This window comes from Oncorhynchus masou, chromosome 11 (assembly GCF_036934945.1).
Source record: "Oncorhynchus masou masou isolate Uvic2021 chromosome 11, UVic_Omas_1.1, whole genome shotgun sequence".
In the NCBI taxonomy this organism is placed as follows: Eukaryota; Metazoa; Chordata; class Actinopteri; order Salmoniformes; family Salmonidae; genus Oncorhynchus; species Oncorhynchus masou.
The window spans coordinates 23,006,588-23,028,695 of NC_088222.1; the positions used below are offsets into that span (position 1 = coordinate 23,006,588).

A 22,108-nucleotide genomic window follows, 5' to 3' on the forward strand; every position below is an offset into this window, starting at 1 on the left:
AGAACATTATTTTAAAAAGCTGTTGTCCATGAAGTTCTGTTGAAATTCAAGTATAGCCTAATTTGCAATCACTAAAAACCAACCAATTAATCAAAAACGAATGCTGTTTCACTACGGATACAATTATGTTAGCTACTGTAACACATGTATAGAATAACCTTAACTCCGCCCAACTCGCAATCTGATCGGCTGTGTGGCGTGTTTTGGATTGTTGTGACTGGAGAATGGAGCCATCTTGTTTTATTTCTGTCCTAGAATACATTGGGCAGGCCGAACGAAAAACAGGGCTTTCGAATAATGAAGTAGCTAGTTAGTGCGCTTGCTAACAATATTGCATATATTTGTATGTTTAGTGCTTCCACCACTCTAAATGTATTTGAATGACTAGGTACTGTCTTTGGCGTGTATTAGGGTCAAAGCAAACGCGTTGGTTCAGGTGTCAGTTTTATTTTATTTCTGAGTAGAGGAGTTACTATGAATGGAGGATAAATGTTGCCAAAGGCTGACAGCAGCAGTTACGTTCTTCTCTCTCTTCTCTTCGTCCTCACATTAACAGACCCACCACGGGCAGGTAAGACCGGTGAAATGCAATTGGTTGTAATTTGTCACAATGTCGGATCTTAGTATACCGGTGAGCTATGGTAGGCCTATTTGCACGGGAATTTAGTTCGTGTAGATGGCGTTTGTAATTTATTACGGGTCTTAATTTATGCTGCTGGCTAGCCACTTACTGCGTAGCTAACATCGTTAACGTAAATTGTTTTTGTAAAAAAAAGGTATTATATGGGGATATAGTTAAATATTGAGCTGTAAGTTAGCTACATTTTGCAGTTCCAGCGTCGGTGTGGCTCGTTGTAACTAGCCTGCTGAACGTTTTTAGTATTGTGCAGTTGTAGCTAGCTAACTAACATTACTAGCTACGTGAAATTGGGGTGACCCACGTTATTTCTAGAACCCAGTACTACTAACGTTAGTTACTAGCTCGTTCACCAGTAATTTAGCCGATTAAACTCCAGGATGCGATGGAGTTGAGCGGCAACTAGTGTTGGACTGGAGCTCCAACGTTACATACAATTACGTTTTTATCCAAAACTACTGATTTCAGCATCCGAAGAATAGTCCACAATTACACACGACATTGATCGGTGTAATTGCGGGCCATTCCTTGGGTAACTTGTGTGATGTCAGAGCTCCAGTCCGCCTACCCCATTCATAGATGTGGTAAAGAGGTCAATGGACTTCAACACAAACAATGGAAAGATCCTCAATCTCATCTTGCCCCCCAGCAAAATGAACCTACATTTAGGCAAATGTTTGTGTATTTCACACTATTGATGTAAACATCGGAGTGTCGTGCTTGTATGGATGTCAACCCGAAGACATGTTCATGTCATCGTTTTTGTCCACGCTTGTGTAATTTATGACCATTAGAGGGGGTTACTCGACAAGCCATTTGTTTTACTGTTAAACTGTCATACTATTTGTGCAACTAAACAATCAACTGCATTGCAGTTGAAAACGACTTTTGACTACCACCACTGATTTCTGTATACCACGAGTTTAATACGCCTATTGACGATAGTATCTTCTGACGGGGAGTGTTTTGTTAAGAGCCATGACTCTTGCTCTAAACATTAACACGCATTGCTTGCGGTACGGTTTTGTAAACAACCAATCCATCTACATGCACGAAGTTTCACCAGAGCTAGGTAGCCAGCTAACGTTAGCTTGCTAAATCGCAGGAGCAACAAACAAAAGACTGGGCCAAATTATATAGATATAGGTAGCTATCTAATGTTGTGGCGTTAGTTAGTTAATCGGATTTTAAATCTAACTGAAATACGAAGAAGCATTGTATTAGCTGCTACTCAATTTGTATTGACCTTTAGTTTGCATCAACCTTCCGGTTACTGGCCCAGTGTTCGAACCACTACCCTACTGCTCCGCCAAGCTGTGTTGTCTCCTTGAACCCATGCACTGATTTGGGGTATTACTGCCTTTTGCACACCTGTGAAATGTTGGCCCAGAGCGCATCTATGGTCATTGACTGGAGGTTAGCCTCCTCTGTCAGTATAGCACGTGTTCAGATGGCAATGGGTCCGCCCTGTGTGGGGGTTAACCTCTAAAAGCCGGCGGGGGGGGGTTTCTTCTCAGCTAACATATGTAATTGTTTTAGGATGATCATACCATGCATCATTTAGATATTTGATTTGGAATTTTATAAACCCTTTTAGTATAAAAGTAAATATCAATATTTTTGGTTAAAATATTGAAATTGCCATTTACTACTATAGCCCATAGAAATGCATTGAATAACACATTCATGGATTTACTGTACAGTATTTATCTTCACTGTACTGTCAACTTTTGACCCCAATTGTGGTTTGTAACTACTGTGATTTCCCATTGCAGAAATGCTGCTACAGATTTTTAATCCCTTCAAAATACTTCATAAACAAAGGTGATGTCATTAAAGACACACATTGATTGATTTGCCTTCACCTTAGGAGGGAGAGGATTTATAAAATATCTTAAAGATACAGTGCATTTGGAAAGTTTCCTTTTTCCTCATTTTGTTACGTTACAGCCTTTTTGTAAAATTTATCAAATAAATGTAATAATCGAAATATGGGTATACGAGGACATCTAGTGTATACCTTGTTTTTCATCCTCTCACGAGCTATCATAAATGTGTATCCCCCTTCACAAGCTTGATGTTGGGTGAGTCCCCTTTCCTATGCAAAGAAACACAACTAGAGATGTTATGCACTAGCATGCAATGTCAATGAGATATATTTCATGCAACATGTATTGTCATTGACTAAAAAAATATTTTTGTACCCTTATACTAGCTAGCTGGGGGAGTCTAGTCCCAGAGGCAGTCTGTTCTGCAAATTGGTTCTGCATGCCTTCTTGACTTGGATACAATGTGTTGTCATGCATTTGTGCATGCACACACTGGTTACTGTCACAGTTATCTTGCTAGCTAAATTAGCTAGCTCATCAACCAGTATGTACTTCGCGATTTCCGCACAATGACACTAATTAAGCCTTGAATCTCAGTGACCTCCCTGTCACCATTGGTCATCTAGCTAGCCGTTAGCCATCTTAGTTGCATCGGTTTCCATTGGAATAGAGCTTGCTAGCTAGTTATCATGTATCAGCCTATGCTGACTAGCGTCGCTAGCATGCTAACGTTAGCAAGCTGGCTAATGTCAATACACTTAGTTGTGGGTCTGCAAAATCAAGGCCAATGGTACTGAACTCATGACATCATGTTTTGACATTGTAGTGGCTATTGATGTTTTGGCTCATCCTTTATAACTACTGCTGTACATACCATACTGTCCATACTGTCTATAAACACCATTTTATATAGTGTACCAGTCAAAAGTTTGGACACCTACTCATTCCAGAGTTTCTTTCTTTATTTTTACTATTTTCTACATTGTAGAATAATAGTGAAGACATCAAAACTGTGAAATAACATACAGAATCATGTGCAGTCGTGGCCAAAAGTTTTGAGAATGACACATATTATTTTTCAAAGTCTGCTGCCTCAGTGTCTTAGATATTTTTGTCAGATGTTACTATGGAATACTGAAGTATAATTACAAGCATTTCATAAGTGTCAAAGGCTTTTATTGACAATTACATTAAGTTGATGCAAAGAGTCAATATTTGCAGTCTTGACCCTTCTTTTTCAAGACCTTTGCAATCCGACCTGGCATGCTGTCAATTAACTTCTGGGCCGCATTCTGACTGATGGCAGCCCATTCTTGCATAATCAATGCTTGGTGTTTGTCAGAATTTGTGGATTTTTGTTTGTCCACCCGCCTCTTGAGGATTGACCACAAGTTCTCAATGGGATTAAGCTCTGGGGAGTTTCCTGGCCATGGACCCAAAATATCCATGTTTTCTCCCCCGAGCCACTTAGTTATGACTTTTGCCTTATGCCAAGGTGCTCCATCATGCTGGAAAAGGCATTGCTCGTCAACAAACTGTTCTTGGATGGTTGGGAGAAGTTGCTCTCGGAGGATGTGTTGGTACCATTCTTTATTCATGGCTGTGTTCTTAGGCAAAATTGTAAGTGAACCCACTTCCTTGGCTGAGAAGCAACCCCACACATGAATGGTCTCAGAATGCTTTACTGTTGGCATGACACAGGACTGATGGTAGCGCTCACCTTGTCTTCTCCGGACAAGTTTTTTTCCGGATGCCCCAAACAATCGGAAAGGGGAAGAGAAAATGACTTTACCCCAGTCCTCAGCAGTCCAATCCCTGTACCTTTTGCAGAATATCAGTCTGTCCCTGATGTTTTTCCTGGAGAGAAGTGGCTTATTTGCTGCCCTTCTTGACACCAGGCCATCCTCCAAAAGTCTTCGCCTCACTGTGCGTGCAGATGCACTCACACCTGCCTGCTGCCATTCCTGAGCAAGTTCTGTACTGATGGTGCCCGATCCCGCAGCTGAATCAACTTTAGGAGACTGTCCTGGCGCTTTTTGGACCTTCTTGGGCGCCCTGAAGCCTTCTTTACAACAATTGAACCGCTCTCCTTGAAGTTCTTGATGATCCGATAAATGGTTGATTTAGGTGCCTGTGAAGCCCTTTTTGTGCAAAGCAATGATGACTGCACGTGTTTCCTTGCAGGTAACTGTGGATGACAGAGGAAGAACAATGATTCCAAGCACCACCCTCCTTTTGAGGCTTCTAGTATGTTATTCAAACTCAATCAGCATGAAAGAATGATCTCCAACCTTGTCCTCATCAACACTCGCACCTGTGTAAACGAGAGAATCACTGACATGATGTCAGTTGGTCCTTTTGTGGCAGGGCTGAAATGCATTGGAAATGTTTTTTGGGGATTCAGTTCATTTGCATGGCAAAGAGGGACTTTGCAATTAATTGCAACTCATGTGATCACTTCATAACATTCTGGAGTATATGCAAATTGCCATCATACAAACTGAGGCAGCAGACTTTAAAAATGAATATTTGTGTTTCTCAACTTTTGGCCACGACTCTAGTAACCCAAAATACGTGTTAAAATATGTTATATTATTCAAAGTAGCCATCCTTTGCCTTGATGACAGCTTTGTACACTCTTGGCATTCACTCAACCAGCTTCATGAGGTAGTCCACCTGGAATGCATCTTAATTTAAAGGTGTGTCTTGTTAATTTGTGGAATTTTTTTCCCTCAATGCATTTGATCCAATCAGTTGTGTTGTGACAAGGTAGTGGTGGTATACAGAAGATTGCCCTATTTGGTAAATCAAGGCAAGAACAGCTCAAATAAGCAAAGAGAAATGACAGTCCATTAGTTTGACTGACCCTCGTCTTAATCTGGAAAAATTCAAGAATGTTGAAAGTTTCTTCAAGTGCAGTCGCAAAAACTATCAAGCGCTATGATGAAACTGGCTCTCATGAGGATCGTCACAGGAAAGGAAGACCCAGAGTTCCTCTGCTGCAGAAGTTGAGTTCATTAGTTACTAGCCTCAGAAAATACAGCCCAAATAAATGCTTCACGGAGTTCAAGTAACAGACACAGCTCATCATCAACTGTTAAGAGGAGACTGTGAATCAGGCCTTCGTGGTCAAATTGCTGCAAAGAAACCACTACTAAAGGACACCAATAAGAAGAAGAGACTTGTATGGGCCAAGAAATACAAGCAATCGACATTAGACCATTTGAAATCTGTCCTTTGGACTGATGAGTCCCAATTTGAGATTTTTGGTTCCAGCCGCTGTCTTTTGTGAGACGCAGAGTAGGTGAACAGATGATCTCTGCATGTGTAGTTCCCACCGTGAAGCCTGGAGGAGGCGTTGTGGGGGTGTTTTGCTTGTGACACTGTCTGTGATTTATTTAGAATTTGAAGGCACGCTTAACCAGCATGGCTACCACAGCATTCTGCAGCGATACACCATCCCATATAGTTTGGGCTTAGTCCCACTGTCATTTTGTTTTTCAACAGGACAATGACTCAACACACCTCTTGGTTGTGTAAGGGCTATTTGACCAAGAAGGAGAGTGATTGAGTTGTGCATCAGATGATCTGGTCTCCACAATCACCCGACCTCAAGAGGTTTGGAATGAGTTGGACTGCAGAGTGAAGGAAAAGCAGCCAACAGGTGTTCACAATATGTGGGAACTCCTTCAAGACCTGTTGAATAGCATTCCAGGTGAAGCTGGTTGAGAGCATGCCAAGAGTGCAAAGCTGTCAAGTCAAAGGGTGGTTACTTTGAAGAATCTCAAATATAAAAAACATTTTGATATAACACTTTTTATTTTGGTTAGTACATGATTCCATGTGTGGTTTTGATGTCTAACCCATTATTCTACAATCTATGCCCTCACGAACCATCAAAAAAGCAAAGTGTCAATACAGGATTAAAATTGAATCCTACTGCACCGACTTTGACGCATGTCAGATGTGGCAGGGCTTGAAAACTATTACGGACTACAAAGGGAAACCCAAACCCATTTTCAACCTCTCCCTGACAGTCTGTAATACATACATGTTTCAAGCAGACCACCATAGTGCCCAAGGAAGCGAAGGTAACCTGCCTAAATGATTACCGCTCTGTGGCACTCACGTCGGTAGCCATGTAGTGCTTTGAAAGGCTGGTCATGGCTCTCATCAACAGCTTCCTCCCCTAGATCCACTCCAATTCGCATACAGCCTCCACAGATGACGCAATCTCAATCGCACTGAACATTGCCCTTTCTCACCTGCACAAAAGGAACACCTACATGAGAATGCTGTTCATTGACTACAGCTCAGTGTTCAACACCATAGTGCCCACGAAGCTCCTAACTAAACACCTCCCTCTGCAACTGAATCCTGGGCTGCCCCCAGGTGGTAAGAGTAGGCAACAACACGTCTGCCACACTGATCCTTAACACTGGGGCCCCTCGGGTGTGTACTTCGTCCCCTCCTGTATTCCCTGTTCACCCACAACTGCGTGGCCACCCACAACTCCAATACCATCATTAAGTTTGCTGACGACACAACAGTGGTAGGCCTGATCACCGACAACGGCGGCCTATAGGGAGGAGGTCAGTGAACTGGCAGTGTGGTGCCAGGACAACTTCTCCCTCAATGTGAGCAAGACAAAGGAGCTGATCATGGACTACAGGAAAAGGTGGGCCAAACAGGCCCCCATTAACCTCTTGAAACTCCCCATCCCGGATCCGGGATCGTGACTAAAGCCTCGGCTCATTAGCATAACGCAACGTTAACGATTTCTGAAAATCGCAAATAAAATGAAAATAATGCAAAATATCTTGTTCCAAGAGGTTAAGTTGGAGAACTTGCACAATTGGTGGCTGACTAAATACTTTTGCCCCACTGTATATAATAGGTGGTGTCAGAAGAAAGCCCATACAACTGTTTTCTCTGCTACCCCACGGCAAGCGGTACCGATGCACCAAGTCTGGAACCAACAGGACCCTGAACAGCTTGTACTCCCAAGACATAAGACTGCGGAACAATTCATAAAATCGCCACTGGACAATTTACATTGACCCCCCCCCTTCCCTTTGTACTCTGCTGCTACCCGCTGTTTGTTTTTTACCTGTGCATAGTCACTTCGCCCACCACCTACATGTACAGATTTCCTCAACTAGCCTGTACCCCCGCACACTGACTCTGTTCCGGTGCCCGTATATAGCCTTGTTATTGTTATTCTTTTATTGTATTACTTTTTTTATTTTAGTCTACTTGGTAAATAATTTATTTTTGAACTGCACTGTTGGTTAAAATTTCTTAGGGCTGAGATCCCCGTTAACGGGATCGATATGACAACAGCCAGTGAAAGTGCAGGGAGCCAAATTCAAAACAACAATCTCATAATTAAATTCCTCAAACATCTTATACCATTTTAATGGTAATCTTGTTGTTAATCCCACCATGGTGTCCGATTTCAAATAGGCTGTACAGCGAAAGCACCACAAACGATTGTTAGGTCAGCACCTATTCACAGAAAAACACAGCCATTTTTCCAGCCAAAGAGTGGATTCACAAAAATCAGAAATAGAGAGAGAATTAATCACTAACATTTGACGATCTTCATCAGATGACTCAGGACTTCTTGTTACACAATACATGTAGCTTTTGTTCGATGAAGTTCATATTTAAAAAAATCTCAGTATACATTGGCGTGTTGTGTTCAGTAGTTCCAAAAACATCCTGTGATTTTGCAGAAAGACACATCAATTTACAGAAATACTCATTACAAATGTTGATGAAAATACAAGTGTTATTCACAGAGTTAAAGATGGACTTCTCCTTAATGCAACCGCTGTGTCAGATTTCAAAAACTTTACGGAAAAGCATAATCTGAGAATGGCGCTCAGAACCCAAAACAGCCAGAGGATTATCTGCCATTTTGGAGTCAACAGAACATTAGAAAAAACACTATATATTCACTTACCTTTGATCTTCATCAGAAGGCACTCCCAGGAATCCCAGTTCGACAATAAATGACAGATTTTTTTCTGTAAAGTCCATCTTTTAGGCACTTGTTGTTAGCGTGTTCAGCCCAGTAATCCATCTTCATGAGGAGCGAGCACTTCGTCCAGACAAACTCGGAAGGTTCCGTTACAGGTCGTAGAAACAAGCCAAACGATGTACGGAATCAATCTTTCGGATTTTTAAACATAAATCATAAAGGTTCCAACCAGAGAATTTCATTGTCTGAAGAAAAGCACTGGAACGAGAGCAAACTCTGTCGGGAGCACGCGTCACAAGCCTGTGACACCCTGCCAGACCACTGTCTCAAAGAGCTCTCCTGAGCCCCTCCTTTTAAAGTAGAATCCTCAAACCAGTTTATAAAGACGTTTGACATCTGGTGGAAGCCCTAGGAAGTGCAACTTCATCCATATCTCACTGTGAATTCAATAGGGACTGGGTTGGAAATCGACCAACCTCAGATTTCTCACTTCCTGTTTGGATTTCTTCTCAGGTTTTTGCCTGCCATTTGAGTTCTGTTATACACAGACATCATTCAATCAGTTTTAGAAACTTCTGAGTGTTTTCTATCCAATAATACTAATAATATGCATATATTAGCATCTGGGACAGAGTAGGAGGCAGTTCACTCTGGGCACGCTATTCATCCAAAAGTGAGATGCTGCCCCCTATCCCAAAAAGGTTAAGGGCTTGTAAGTAAGCATTTCACGGTAAAGTCTACACTTGTTGTATTTGGCGCATGTGACACAGAAAAACCCTTGAAATTAGTAGACGTGTCCAAACTTTTGAATGGTACTGTATTTGTACACCCCTTCAAATTAGTGGATTCAGCTATTTCAGCCACGTCTGTTGCTGATGGGAGTATAAAATCAAGAAACACAGCCATGCAATTTCCATAGACAAACATTGGCTGTAGAATAGTCCGTACTGAAGAGCTCTGTGACTTTCAAAGTGGGACCGTCATAGGATGCTACCTTTCCAACAAGTCAGTTTGCCAAATGTCTGCTCTGCTAGAGGTGCCCCGGTCAACTGTGAATGCTGTTATTGTGAAGTGGAAATGCCTATGAGCAACAACGGCTCAGCCGCGAAGTGGCGAGTTCTGAAGCGCGTAAAAAAACGTCTGTCCTCGGTTACAAATCTCACTGCCGAGTTCCAATCTGCCTCTGCTAGCAACGTCAGCACAATAACTGTTCGTCGGGAGAGTCATGAAATGGGTTTCCATGGCCAAGCAACCGCACAAAAGCCTAAGATCAGCATGTGCAATGCCAAGTGGTGTAAAGCTCGCCGCCATTGGACTCTAGTGCAGTGGAAACGCTTTCTCTGGAGTGATGAATCGCGCTTTCCCGTCTGGCTGAATCTTAGTTTGGAGGATGCCAGGAGAACGTTACCTGCCGAATGCGTACTGCCAACTGAGAAGTTTGGTGGAGGATGAATAATGTTTTTTTTTCATGGTTTGGGCTAGGCGCCTTAGTTCCAGTGAAGGGAATTCTTAATGCTACATCATACAATGACATGCTAGATGATTCTGTGATTCCAACTTTAACAGTTTGAAGGACCTTTCCTGTTTCAGTATGACAATGCCCCTGTGCACAAAGCGAGGTCTATACAGAAATGGTTTGTCGATCAACGTGGAAGAACTTGACTGGCCTGCACAGAGTCCTGACCTCAACGCCATCGAACACCTATGGGATGAATTGGAAAACTAACTGCGAGCCAGACCTAATCGCCCAACATCAGTACCTGACCTTACTAATGCTCTTGTGGCTGAATGGAAGCAAGTCCCAGCGCAATATCCAACTTCTATTGGAAATCCTTCCCAGAAGAGTGGAGGCTGTTTGTAACAGCAAAGGGGGGACCAACTCCATAATAATGCCCATGATTTTGGAATGAGATGTTCGATGAGGTGTCCATACTTTTGTACATGTAGTGTATATGGACTCTGACATTGCTCGTTCTGATGTTTCTTTCTTTTGGATTTGTGTGTATTGTTTTGTATTACTGTAATGTTGGAGCTAGAAACATAAGCACTCCACCACACCTGTGATAACATCTGCAAAATATATGTACTCGCCCAATACATTTTGATTTGTGGTCCTTTGTAGCTCCGTTGGTAGAGCATGGAGCTTTTAACGCCAATATCACCAATATGTAAAATGTATGCACGCATGACTGTAAGTCGCTTTGCTAAATAGCTTAATATATTATGTGGTGGAACATTCCTAACTAGGAATGTGTTGAGATTTAAGGGGTTAGTTCATCAGAAATTGCTTTTTGTTTTGTTTCAGGTCCAAGGCTAGCTCTGGCAAGATTATTGTCAGGTAAGCAGCGTCTCCTCTGTTAGTGCAGTGTATCTGTAGGTCTGCCAGTCTCCAGCGATTTTGGGTTACTTCGTTCTATTCTCAGCTTGTGCCTATTTAATATTCCCATTCACAGCAGTGCTTTGTTTTTCCATTAACTTAGGTATTTTCTCTAACCAGTTTCTATGCAACATTTCGTTCAACAATACTGAACTACTTTCAAAGAATCCTGTTAGTCCAGTGTCTAGACGATCTGTTCAGTGCCATAGAGGGAAGAGTTTTTCTTTTTTTCCCTGCGTTCTTAGACAGCTGGGCCTAATACTCCCTCCTCGCGGGAAAAGCCCTGACAGGCAGCCCCTATGCTGTCTCATGTTAATCACACATGCCACAGAGATGCTGACCCACTTAATACTGCCCCTGTGTTACTAATGGGTATAGGGGTAGACACTGAAGTAAAATAAGGTTAGGCCTTGTTTTATTGAGATTTATGGCCCCTTTAGGCTAACTGATTTATTTTATGGCCTTTTTTTAGATACTATGTTAGGCCCTAATGTATGTCCCTCATTTCTATTGTTTCTCATGTTTTTGTGAGTCCGTTTAAGTTGTTTCTATGCGCAGGTCTCAAAAACACTCAATGATAACTCCTGTTTGTTTCAGTGCTAATCATATGAGTTGTTTTAATGTAGCTAATCTGTTTTTAGTTCAATTCAGGTCTGGTGCTTAAAATAAGTGAAAATACCTGAGGTATTGCTGCATTCACTTCCAGTTTTCCCCTTAATGCTTTATTTTATTAATTTGTTTCCTGGGAAGTTTTTATTCTAGAAAGCATCAGGTGCATTGTTAATGTAATGTGCATGATAAATGGTGAAAACCTTTTTTCTTATTTGTCTGTCAGTGACATGTCTCTGTAATGATACTAAAAGCTGTAAATGCTAAATCTTTGACTTGTCTTTCAGTTCTTTACAATTAGTAAGCAGGTATGGGAGAGAATAACAACTGTTGCAGTGACCATGTCATAACTACAGGGGGCACTGTGTGGTGTCTTTATCTTTAATCTGTGCTGTATTTCAGAACTGCGCTGCAGCCCTGGACAGTTTGCCTGCCGCAGTGGGAAGATGCAATGCATCCCCATGTCCTGGCAGTGTGACGGCTGGGCGGCTTGTGAGGACAAGAGTGATGAGTTGGACTGCCCCCGTGAGTGAAACATATTTTACCCAGACTCCAAGCTGAACTCTGGTCCCCTTTCCGAGCAATTAGAGCTGGGAATTGCCAGGGACATCATGATACCATCATGATACTTGGGTGCCAATACGACAAGTATTGCGATTCTCAGGGTTCTATATTTATTGTGATTCGATACTGCAATTTGATGTTGCAAAAATTATTACTTACTATACAGTGCCTTCAGAAAATATTCACACCCCTTGACTTTTTCCACATTCTGTTGAGTTACAGATTGCCACAAAATCGAATAAATGTTCAATTCTATGGCCTACATACAATACCCCATAATGTCAGTGGAATTCTTTTTTTATTAATTAAAAATAAAGTTAATAAATATTCAAACCCTTTGTTATGGCAAGCCTAAATAAGTTCAGGATAAAAAAATTGTCTGAACATGTCATGTAATAAGTTGCATGGACTAAATTATTATTATTTAAAACAAATACAAATTGGAGTAAAAGTATCAATACAGTATCTGCCAAAATAGTATTGCGATATGTAACTATCGATGGATTTAGAAAACAACTTTCTCAATGTCAGGGGAAATGCCAAACTCATTCTGAGTAAACGTTTTCTCAACACCTTTTATTGTAAAGCTTTGTTTGTTGTTCTCTCTTGCGGAGATGGTTTGATATTGCAGTAGTAAGCGGTTGAAGGAAATCTTATTGTTTCCATTACTTAATTCCTGAATTGGCGCTGGTCCCTTGATCTCTGGCTGCATAATAGGAATTATGGAAAGGATTGGGTTCACACACAGCATGTGACCTTCTATAACACGGCTGTTTTGTTTAATCTTGACTGTGTGCATATTACATTATTTGATAAATGGTGGCAAAAGCAGTTAGAAATGGTTTTATGTGTATTTATTGTCATGGGAAAGAACTAGATGTTTTTGCCATTGATGACCTGTGAATGGACTAAATAAACAGTTTTCTTCCCCTTAATGAGAAGTCCCTTGTCAACAAACAAAGCTGTCTTCAGGTTTGTAATGAAATGCAGACAGTCACCACAGTACATTCCTTCTATTTAAATACTGCCTCTTACTTCTCTCCCGTCCTCCCTTTCAGCCATGAAAGAGGAGACGTTTCACTTTGCCAATGGGTTTGGTAATGGGTTTGACCAAGTGGAAGATGTCATCGGTGTGGCCCAACCTGTGCGCTTTAACAGTAAGACCCACGTTTAACTCTCCCTCCATGAACCCTTCACTCACTTTTCATCCCCAAAAATATTTGAATTTGTTGTTGCTAAAAGAACCTATGGAAAGCTTTGTTACTGGACATATTGTAGGATCTCTAAAGTACCTTTCCCTTCCACAGAGAAGTGCCCTAGTGGGTGGCATCACTACGAGAAGACAGCCAGTTGTTACAAAGTGTACCTAAGGAATGAGAACTACTGGCAGGCTGTGGACACGTGTCAGAAAGTCAATGGCTCATTGGCGACCTTCGTCACCAACGAGGAACTGCAGTTCATCCTCAAGATTGAGGTGGATTTCGATGAGGAAGTGTGTGAGCGCAGAGACCAGTGCAAGTGAGTGTTTGCTAAGGATGTGTTGCATGAAGTAATAATGTTGAAATGAAGGCTGAAGCAGATTTTGTTACTGTACAGACTCATTTATTATTATTTAATCCACTTTCTCTGTTTCAGGTTCTGGGTGGGTTACCAGTATGTCATCACCAATCAGAACCATTCACTGGAGGGCCATTGGGAAGTGTCATATAAAGGTGGGTGTGGACTTTGTTCATTTTAATTAAAGTATATTGTGCTTGAATCCCACTGAAAATGAGCTAAAGGGAGCAAATGGAACTCATTGTCATCCTCAAACAGCCATGATCAGTCAAAGCATTAAACCTGTATTTGACTTACGATTCATCTGGTTCCTTTCTTTCACGGTTCCCTTACAGGGTCGATGCAGGTGTTCCTGCCGCCAGAGGGCCTGACTAACTTTGGAGCGGCATCTCCGACCCAGGACAACATCTTCTGTGCCCAGCTGCAGCGCTTTCAGATCAAGAGTATGAACGAACGCGGCCTTCACAGCTGGCATGCCGAGAACTGCTACAAGAAGTTCCCCTTCCTGTGCAAGAGGAGTATGTCTGCTCTCATCAAAACCAAATGACCTATGCAGCTTCACAGAAGGTCAAAGTAGCTTGATTGTAACAAGTGTAGATGCTCAGCTGAAACCTGGTTGTTTGAGTCATAAGATTCATGTAATTCTGTATCTAAAGCCTTGGGTGCTGTAATGCTTACCCAAGTCAAGGAAGTCCAGCATCCTTTGTTGTGTTAGTGTAGGTATAGTTATTGGTTGGTTTTGGTCTTAAACCTTTGATTGTCTTTAACAGGGCAGACATGTGTGGACATAAAGGACCAGGTGGTGACCGAGGGGTACTACTTCACCCCTAAGGGGGAAGACCCGTGCCTGAGCTGCACATGTCACAACGGCGAGCCAGAGATGTGTGTGGCTGCGCTGTGCAATCGGCCGGAGGGCTGCAAGAACTTCGGCAAGGACCCCAAGGAGTGCTGCAAGTTCACCTGCCTGGACCGAGGTACTATCCAACTACTCACACAATTCCCTGAACAAAAACTAGAAGCTATGGATGTTGTGAATGTTTCACAGGGTGGAGCTCGAACTTTTGATCTTGTCCTGTCACGTTGTTCAACAATATTTGGCACTGTAATTTCAGGAGAGAGAATTCAGAAACACTTCATGTATAAAAATGTGGACCCTGTCTGTATTTTAGAAGGCAGCAGCCTGTTTGACTCTATGGCCAGTGGGATGCGTCTGATCGTCAGCTGTATCTCCTCCTTCCTCATCCTTTCTCTGCTGCTCTTCATGGTGCACAGGCTCCGGCAGCGCAGACGCCAGCGCATCCAAACACTCCTTGGAGGTAACCATACACATCATATAATCACACTCATACAAACACTCCTTGGAGGTAACCATACACATCATATAATCACACTCATACAAACACTCCTTGGAGGTAACCATACACATCATATAATCACACTCATACAAACACTCCTTGGAGGTAACCATACACATCATATAATCACACTCATACAAACACTCCTTGGAGGTAACCATACACATCATATAATCACACTCATACAAACACTCCTTGGAGGTAACCATACACATCATATAATCACACTCATACAAACACTCCTTGGAGGTAACCATACACATCATATAATCACACTCATACAAACACTCCTTGGAGGTAACCATACACATCATATAATCACACTCATACAAACACTCCTTGGAGGTAACCATACACATCATATAATCACACTCATACAAACAACGTGTGGCACCAAGTTTGCATTTTTTTTAAACCTTTATTTAACCAGGAAAGTCAGGATTAGAACAAATTCTTATTTACAATGACGGCCTACACCAGCCAAACTTGGACAACGCTGGGCCAATTGTGCTCCGCCCTATGGGACTCCAATCCCTTCTGGAAATGCCCTGTTTGGCCTTTAAACAAACACAGGGAACGGAACGCCTCTCCTAATCACTCTGTACTTGCCTCTAGCCTGTCTCTGGTACTTCAGTGTATTCAAATGTGTATGCATTTTAGTAGTAAATCCTAATCAACATCATTGAATGATGATTGGTTGGTTTTAATTGGTCTCACTCAGCCTTTCTCTTTTCTCGCTCTCGCTCTCTCTCTCCTCAGTTCACCATTTCAACCTTGGGCGGCGAGTCCCAGGCTTTGACTACGGCCCGGATGCTTTTGGCACTGGCCTCACTCCCCTGCACCTCTCTGATGATGGAGAGAGAGGTGCATTTCATTTCCAGGAACCTCCCCCTCCCTACGCTGCCTATAAATACCCTGACATCCAGCACCCAGATGACCCCCCTCCTCCCTACGAAGCCTCCATCAACCCCGACAGCGTCCTCTATGTGGACCTCGGTAGGACCACCCTGTGCTGTTAATGTTAATGTGTTTCCCTCACTTTCTGTGAAAGCAGTTGATTTTTTTTTCTTCCAGATTCACATACTAGGTTGAGTATCTAACTGTTTATGAACCCTGTCATCACTGTTCTCGTTGTTCTCCACAGCACGCCATGGCGTTCAGATGATCCCTAGTCAGATGAGGGACGTAGTAGATGCCATGACAGACGCCCCAGCGCCACCTGTGCCAATGTCCTCCCAGGAGCGGGAGGACTCCATGGACAGCAGCACCCTCCTGGTGGGGCCTGACACCCCCACAGACAGCCACACCCCTGACTCCATGCCTGTAGACTGCAGCAACAGCTCCTCCCTCAGCACCGTGGTATAGGACTAAGGGGGACGGGGAGCTGCTCCCGCCTGGACCCACACTTTGAAAGAGGGCAGTGGCAGACTGGTCTATCATATGGGGTCTGTTAGTTAGAAGAGACTGGGATGGGATGGAGAAAGACAGTGTAGAGATGGTATCAGGGTAGACTGAAGGACCAGTCCACTTCTTGAGGTGTGAGGAAAATTGGACTGGTGTGTTTCTTGATCAGGTGAACTGAAACCAAGTGGGTGTTTGTCAGAAACGTAACCTCTACAGTTGAACTTAAATGCAGTGGATCAGACCGCTTTCGTATAGGTGAATACAAATGGATGAGTAAGGCAATCAAATGGATCTGGAAGACTGACTCTGTACAGACAAGACACACACTACACCAGGCTGAGCTACTGCTTTTAGTTTTCATTGGACAAAGCTTTTGAATTATTTGGTTTGTTTGAGCTTCATGCTCAAGATTTCTCCCAATCTAAACACTCCCTCAGGCATTACACCAGGTAATAATGAAGGGGGAGGTAGATGGTTCCACTTCAGCTTAAGTCCTTTGCACTTCTTAATTTGCTTCCTACTGCTTATGTCCTGGAGGCCGGGGCAGAACTTGGATTGTCAGTTATTGACAATGACACACGACTCTGCTCTCTCTCCAAAGTCTCCTCCATGAATTCAATACATTGTTTTCCTATCCCAAGCATTGCCTCTAAACTTGGATTTTTGCCTTCTCCAATCAATCTGATATGCTAAGACGTCTTCGAGATTGATAGCACAATGGTAAATAAAACAATGAGAGGTTCTTCTACAAGAGGTTTTTCAACCTTGCAGAAATATTTAGGTATGGTTATTGTTAGCTCCAGCTAACACACTGCTATGTATTGATGAGGTAAATGCTACAACTTTTACAAGAATCTTGCAACAATATTGCATTTTGTTCATGAGTTTTTGTTGAAGTAGATGTCCATTGGTTGAGTATTGTGTCCTTTTCTTGGGTAAGAAATAGGCTGGGAATTGTTGGGACCTGAACATAGATGATGGGTCCCTCATGTTAGTCAATGAGTTCACCACATGAAAGAGAATGTCACTGGTGCGTGAGAATTAAGGTTAGAGCTTCATGTGTAGCTTGTAGCAATGGTTACTTGTTGTTTTGTACCCAATGAAATGTGTAAAAGTAAACTTATTTAGATAGTGTTCTTTTCATTAAATCATATTAACGATTAATACTAAATTCATTGGTAAAACAATCTGTTACTTGACTGCGTATGTGTGAGCGTATATAAAAACCAAACTTTGTTTTTCAACATTTTGCACATCACCTGTTTGCCAAGTAGCTCTGTGCATTTGCTTTCAATGTCATGAAGTATTTTAAAACGGAATATATTTTGCAAGCAACTGATAACGTGGGGAAGTGTAACAATCATCAATTGTGTCATTTTTGGAAGCTGCCACTGGATTCACTGTAATATATTTTCTTGTCAATGTACATTGTCAGCTCAGTGTATTTTAGTTTGGCAAAGGTGATATGACATTGGAGGTTTACCTGGTTAGGTTCTAACAGTAGCCTATATGGCTTTGGGTGGGCAACCCCCTTTCTCATGTTTCATGATAAAGACGGACAAGGAAAGTCTAATGTAGTAAACAAAAAACTACTAGGAAAGCCACAATTTGACCCCATTGTGACTCAAGGTGTAAAGACCTGTTCAGTTCTTCTGTTGTGCTTGTTCACCTGTAGAGTTGAAAGGCCAACGGAGTTAGAAGGCTACGATGGCAGGCCTATGAAGGCACAAACACCCCTATCAGGGTTTTGGAACTACTTTGGTCTTTGCCCTTACCAGCCAGAATCTACAAAGCATGGTAATCTATTTGGCTGAAGTCGATCACCAGCAGCACTGAAATTGGGGGGAAGATCCGCCTTGAGAATCACAGCTGTGTGTGTGTGTGTGTGTGTGTGTGTACACTGTGTGTATGTACAGATGTATGTAGCATTGCATCGTCCTTTTTTTTAATGTTCTTCGGTAGGTCTTAAGTTGTTTTTGTCTTTTTTTTCAACGTAGACAATCCTTTTGTGGATTATCCAAGGAAATTATGTTTTTTTTTTTTTTTTTTTACAAATCAAATGTTTATCGTAAACTTGGTGTGCATGTATGGGGGATGGTGTTTGGGAATCAGATCTCTCCATCTTTGGACTCCCGAGTGACGCAAGGCACTGCATCTCAGTGCTTGAGGCGTCACTACAGACACCCTGGTTCGATTCCAGGCTGTATCACAACCGGCCGTGATTGGGAGTCCCATAGGGCGGCGCACAGTTGGCCCAACGTCGTCTGGGTTTGGCCGGTGTCGGCCGTCAGTAAAGAATACATTCTGATTTACAATGACTTGCCTAGTTAAATTTAATAAATAATCATCTTTGGTGTGAGTGTGTTTTCAGCTTGTAGGACCTACAGTACATGTTTTAGTAGAGGCATGATGAGAGAACAGAATTCTAATTTTCATCTTGGCCCAGGTTTAGCTTACAGATGCTTGCCTACAGGTTGATGTAGATGCATGCATTGGAACCCCTGCTGCATTTACACAAGTTGATTTGCTATCGATAGTCACAATGGTGGTGTGAAAAAATAAATTTCAATGTGTTATAAAATGCAATAGCTGATATTTTATTTCATAGCTTTTAAATTGTAATTGTTTGCTTCTTTTGCAGGGGTCTCTGTTTTTTGAGGTTGAGGTACATCTAATTAAATGCCAAATAAACTGTACCATGAAGGATAGCTGCCTGTTGTGTGTTAGTCCTGTAGTGGTAGCAGAACACTTGAGACCATAGGATAAATGGGCCTACCTATACAAGCCTAGGCTATACATGCTTCATCAGTCTTGGCAGACTAAACCTTTTTTGCCCGCTTTGAGGACAATACAGTGCCACTGACACGGCCTGCAACGGAAACATGCGGTCTCTCCTTCACTGCAGCCGAGGTGAGTAAAACATTTAAATGTGTTAACCCTCGCAGGGCTGCAGGCCCAGACGGCATCCCCAGCCGCACCCTCAGAGCATGCGCAGACCAGCTGGCTGGTGTGTTTACGGACATATTCAATCAATCCCTATACCAGTCTGCTGTTCCCACATGCTTCAAGAGGGCCACCATTGTTCCTGTTCCCAAGAAAGCTAAGGTAACTGAGCTAAACGACTACCGCCCCGTAGCACTCCCGTCATCATGAAGTGCTTTGAGAGGCTAGTCAAGGACCATATCACCTCCACCCTACCTGACACCCTAGACCCACTCCAATTTGCTTACCGCTCAAATAGGTCCACAGACGATGCAATCTCAACCACACTGCACACTGCCCTAACCCATCTGGACAAGAGGAATACCTATGTGAGAATGCTGTTCATCGACTACAGCTCGGCATTCAACACCATAGTACCCTCCAAGCTCGTCATCAAGCTCGAGACCCTGGGTCTCGACCCCGCCCTGTGCAACTGGGTACTGGACTTCCTGACGGGCCGCCCCCAGGTGGTGAGGGTAGGTAACAACATCTCCTCCCCGCTGATCCTCAACACTGGGGCCCCACAAGGGTGCGTTCTGAGCCCTCTCCTGTACTCCCTGTTCACCCACGACTGCGTGGCCACGCACGCCTCCAACTCAATCATCAAGTTTGCGGACGACACAACAGTGGTAGGCTTGATTACCAACAACGACGAGACGGCCTACAGGGAGGAGGTGAGGGCCCTCGGAGTGTGGTGTCAGGAAAATAACCGCACACTCAACGTCAACAAAACTAAGGAGATGATTGTGGACTTCAGGAAACAGCAGAGGGAACACCCCCCTATCCACATCGATGGAACAGTAGTGGAGAGAGTAGCAAGTTTTAAGTTCCTCGGCATACACATCACAGACAAACTGAATTGGTCCACTCACACAGACAGCATCGTGAAGAAGGCGCAGCAGCGCCTCTTCAACCTCAGGAGGCTGAAGAAATTCGGCTTGTCACCAAAAGCACTCCCAAACTTCTACAGATGCACAATCGAGAGCATCCTGGCGGGCTGTATCACCGCCTGGTACGGCAACTGCTCCGCCCTCAACCGTAAGGCTCTCCAGAGGGTAGTGAGGTCTGCACAACGCATCACCGGGGGCAAACTACCTGCCCTCCAGGACACCTACACCACCCGATGTTACAGGAAGGCCATAAAGATCATCAAGGACATCAACCACCCGAGCCACTGCCTGTTCACCCCGCTATCATCCAGAAGGCGAGGTCAGTACAGGTGCATCAAAGCTGGGACCGAGAGACTGAAAAACAGCTTCTATCTCAAGGCCATCAGACTGTTAAACAGCCACCACTAACATTGAGTGGCTGCTGCCAACACTGACTCAACTCCAGCCACTTTAATAATGGGAATTGATGGGAAATGATGTAAATATATCACCAGCCACTTTAAACAATGCTTCCTTGAATAATGTAGGGTAAGTAACATTATATATCTCATATGCATACGTATATACTGTACTCTATATCATCGACTGCATCCTTATGTAATACATGTATCACTAGCCACTTTAACTATGCCACTTTGTTTACATACTCATCTCATATGTATATACTGTGCTCGATACCATCTACTGTATCTTGCCTATGCTGCTCTGTACCATCACTCATTCATATATCCTTATGTACATATTCTTTATCCCCTTACACTGTTTAAGACAGTAGTTTAGGAATTGTTAGTTAGATTACTTGTTGGTTATTACTGCATTGTCGGAACTAGAAGCACAAGCATGTCGCTACACTCGCATTAACATCTGCTAACCATGTGTATGTGACAAATAACATTTTATTTTATTGAATTGATTTGATTTGGCATATGTCAAGGAAATCCCTCAGCCATTGTGATCAAATATCAGGGGATTAAGATGAGATGTGGAAATCCCTAAACAGTCAAATGTGTGTTGCTGATGAAGAAGGGGAGCCCTGGAAGCTGAATGGAAATCTACATCTTGGCAGTGATGCTGAAACAAAAGACGTAAGATTTATTAGACAGACCATATCAAGCATCAGTAACCTATTACATCATACATCTGCATCTGAGTGGGACAGCAGGTGGATTTTAGGCCTATACACATACTGTATACCTGTCTCTTCCTTCGACAGGTGCCCTTTTAGAGGCAGACCACTTGGCAAGGATATATATATAGTACACAAATAAATACATTGGAAAAATGAACAGTGCTAACGTTTCACTCAAATACTGTACATTGTTAATTGTTTTTATAAATAAAATAAAAAAGGATTGACCTTACCTTTTGAGGGCATTTGTGCTCAGCTGTGAGATGCCATGCTCTCCTCACATCAATGTCCCGTTATGTGACATTCGTCATTAAAGACCACTGGCAATGACACACTCCACTGACCAAACTGAAGGGTAAAAAAGCTTGACATTCACTTTCCCAGTCCTTTTTAAGCTTGGCATTTGCACAGAACCCAACCCCCTGCCTCTAAGATTTTTATTTTGACTTTAATTAGACCTATTGAGGTGCTGTGCTTGTTTATTGGAAAATGATTTCCTGCTTATTACAGGTTCTCACACTGGTAACAGGTTTGTTTTAAATGTCCTTTGGCCACGCACGCCTCCAACTCAATCATCAAGTTTGCGGACGACACAACAGTGGTAGGCTTGATTACCAACAACGACGAGACGGCCTACAGGGAGGAGGTGAGGGCCCTCGGAGTGTGGTGTCAGGAAAATAACCTCACACTCAACGTCAACAAAACTAAGGAGATGATTGTGGACTTCAGGAAACAGCAGAGGGAACACCCCCCTATCCACATCGATGGAACAGTAGTGGAGAGAGTAGC

General features: G+C 42.8%; 1 protein-coding gene across 2 annotated transcripts; it reads left to right on the plus strand.

Annotated features, from left to right (window-relative positions):
- Positions 1-180: 180 nt before the first annotated feature.
- On the plus strand, positions 181-19,026 carry LOC135548343 (integral membrane protein DGCR2/IDD-like). 2 transcript variants are annotated; one of them, XM_064977838.1, is made up of 11 exons: positions 181-571; positions 10,758-10,790; positions 11,841-11,963; positions 13,061-13,159; positions 13,310-13,520; positions 13,638-13,714; positions 13,895-14,077; positions 14,330-14,533; positions 14,729-14,875; positions 15,674-15,910; positions 16,059-19,026. In XM_064977838.1, exons 1-11 carry the CDS (start codon positions 490-492, stop codon positions 16,277-16,279), a joined length of 1,617 nt encoding a protein of 538 aa, XP_064833910.1. In that variant the 5' UTR covers positions 181-489; the 3' UTR covers positions 16,280-19,026. The 2 variants fall into 2 exon arrangements, with proteins under 2 accessions (XP_064833910.1, XP_064833911.1); XM_064977839.1 differs by lacking the exon at positions 10,758-10,790.
- The last annotated feature ends 3,082 nt before the right edge of the window (positions 19,027-22,108 follow it).

Coding starts and splice junctions, on each gene's coding strand:
- LOC135548343 (XM_064977838.1), top strand. CDS start 490: ATGTTGCCAAAGGCTGACAGCAGCAGTTACGTTCTTCTCTCTCTTCTC. Junction 10,791..11,840: donor TCTGGCAAGATTATTGTCAG/GTAAGCAGCGTC, acceptor GCTGTATTTCAG/AACTGCGCTGCAGCCCTGGA. Junction 14,534..14,728: donor GTTCACCTGCCTGGACCGAG/GTACTATCCAAC, acceptor TCTGTATTTTAG/AAGGCAGCAGCCTGTTTGAC.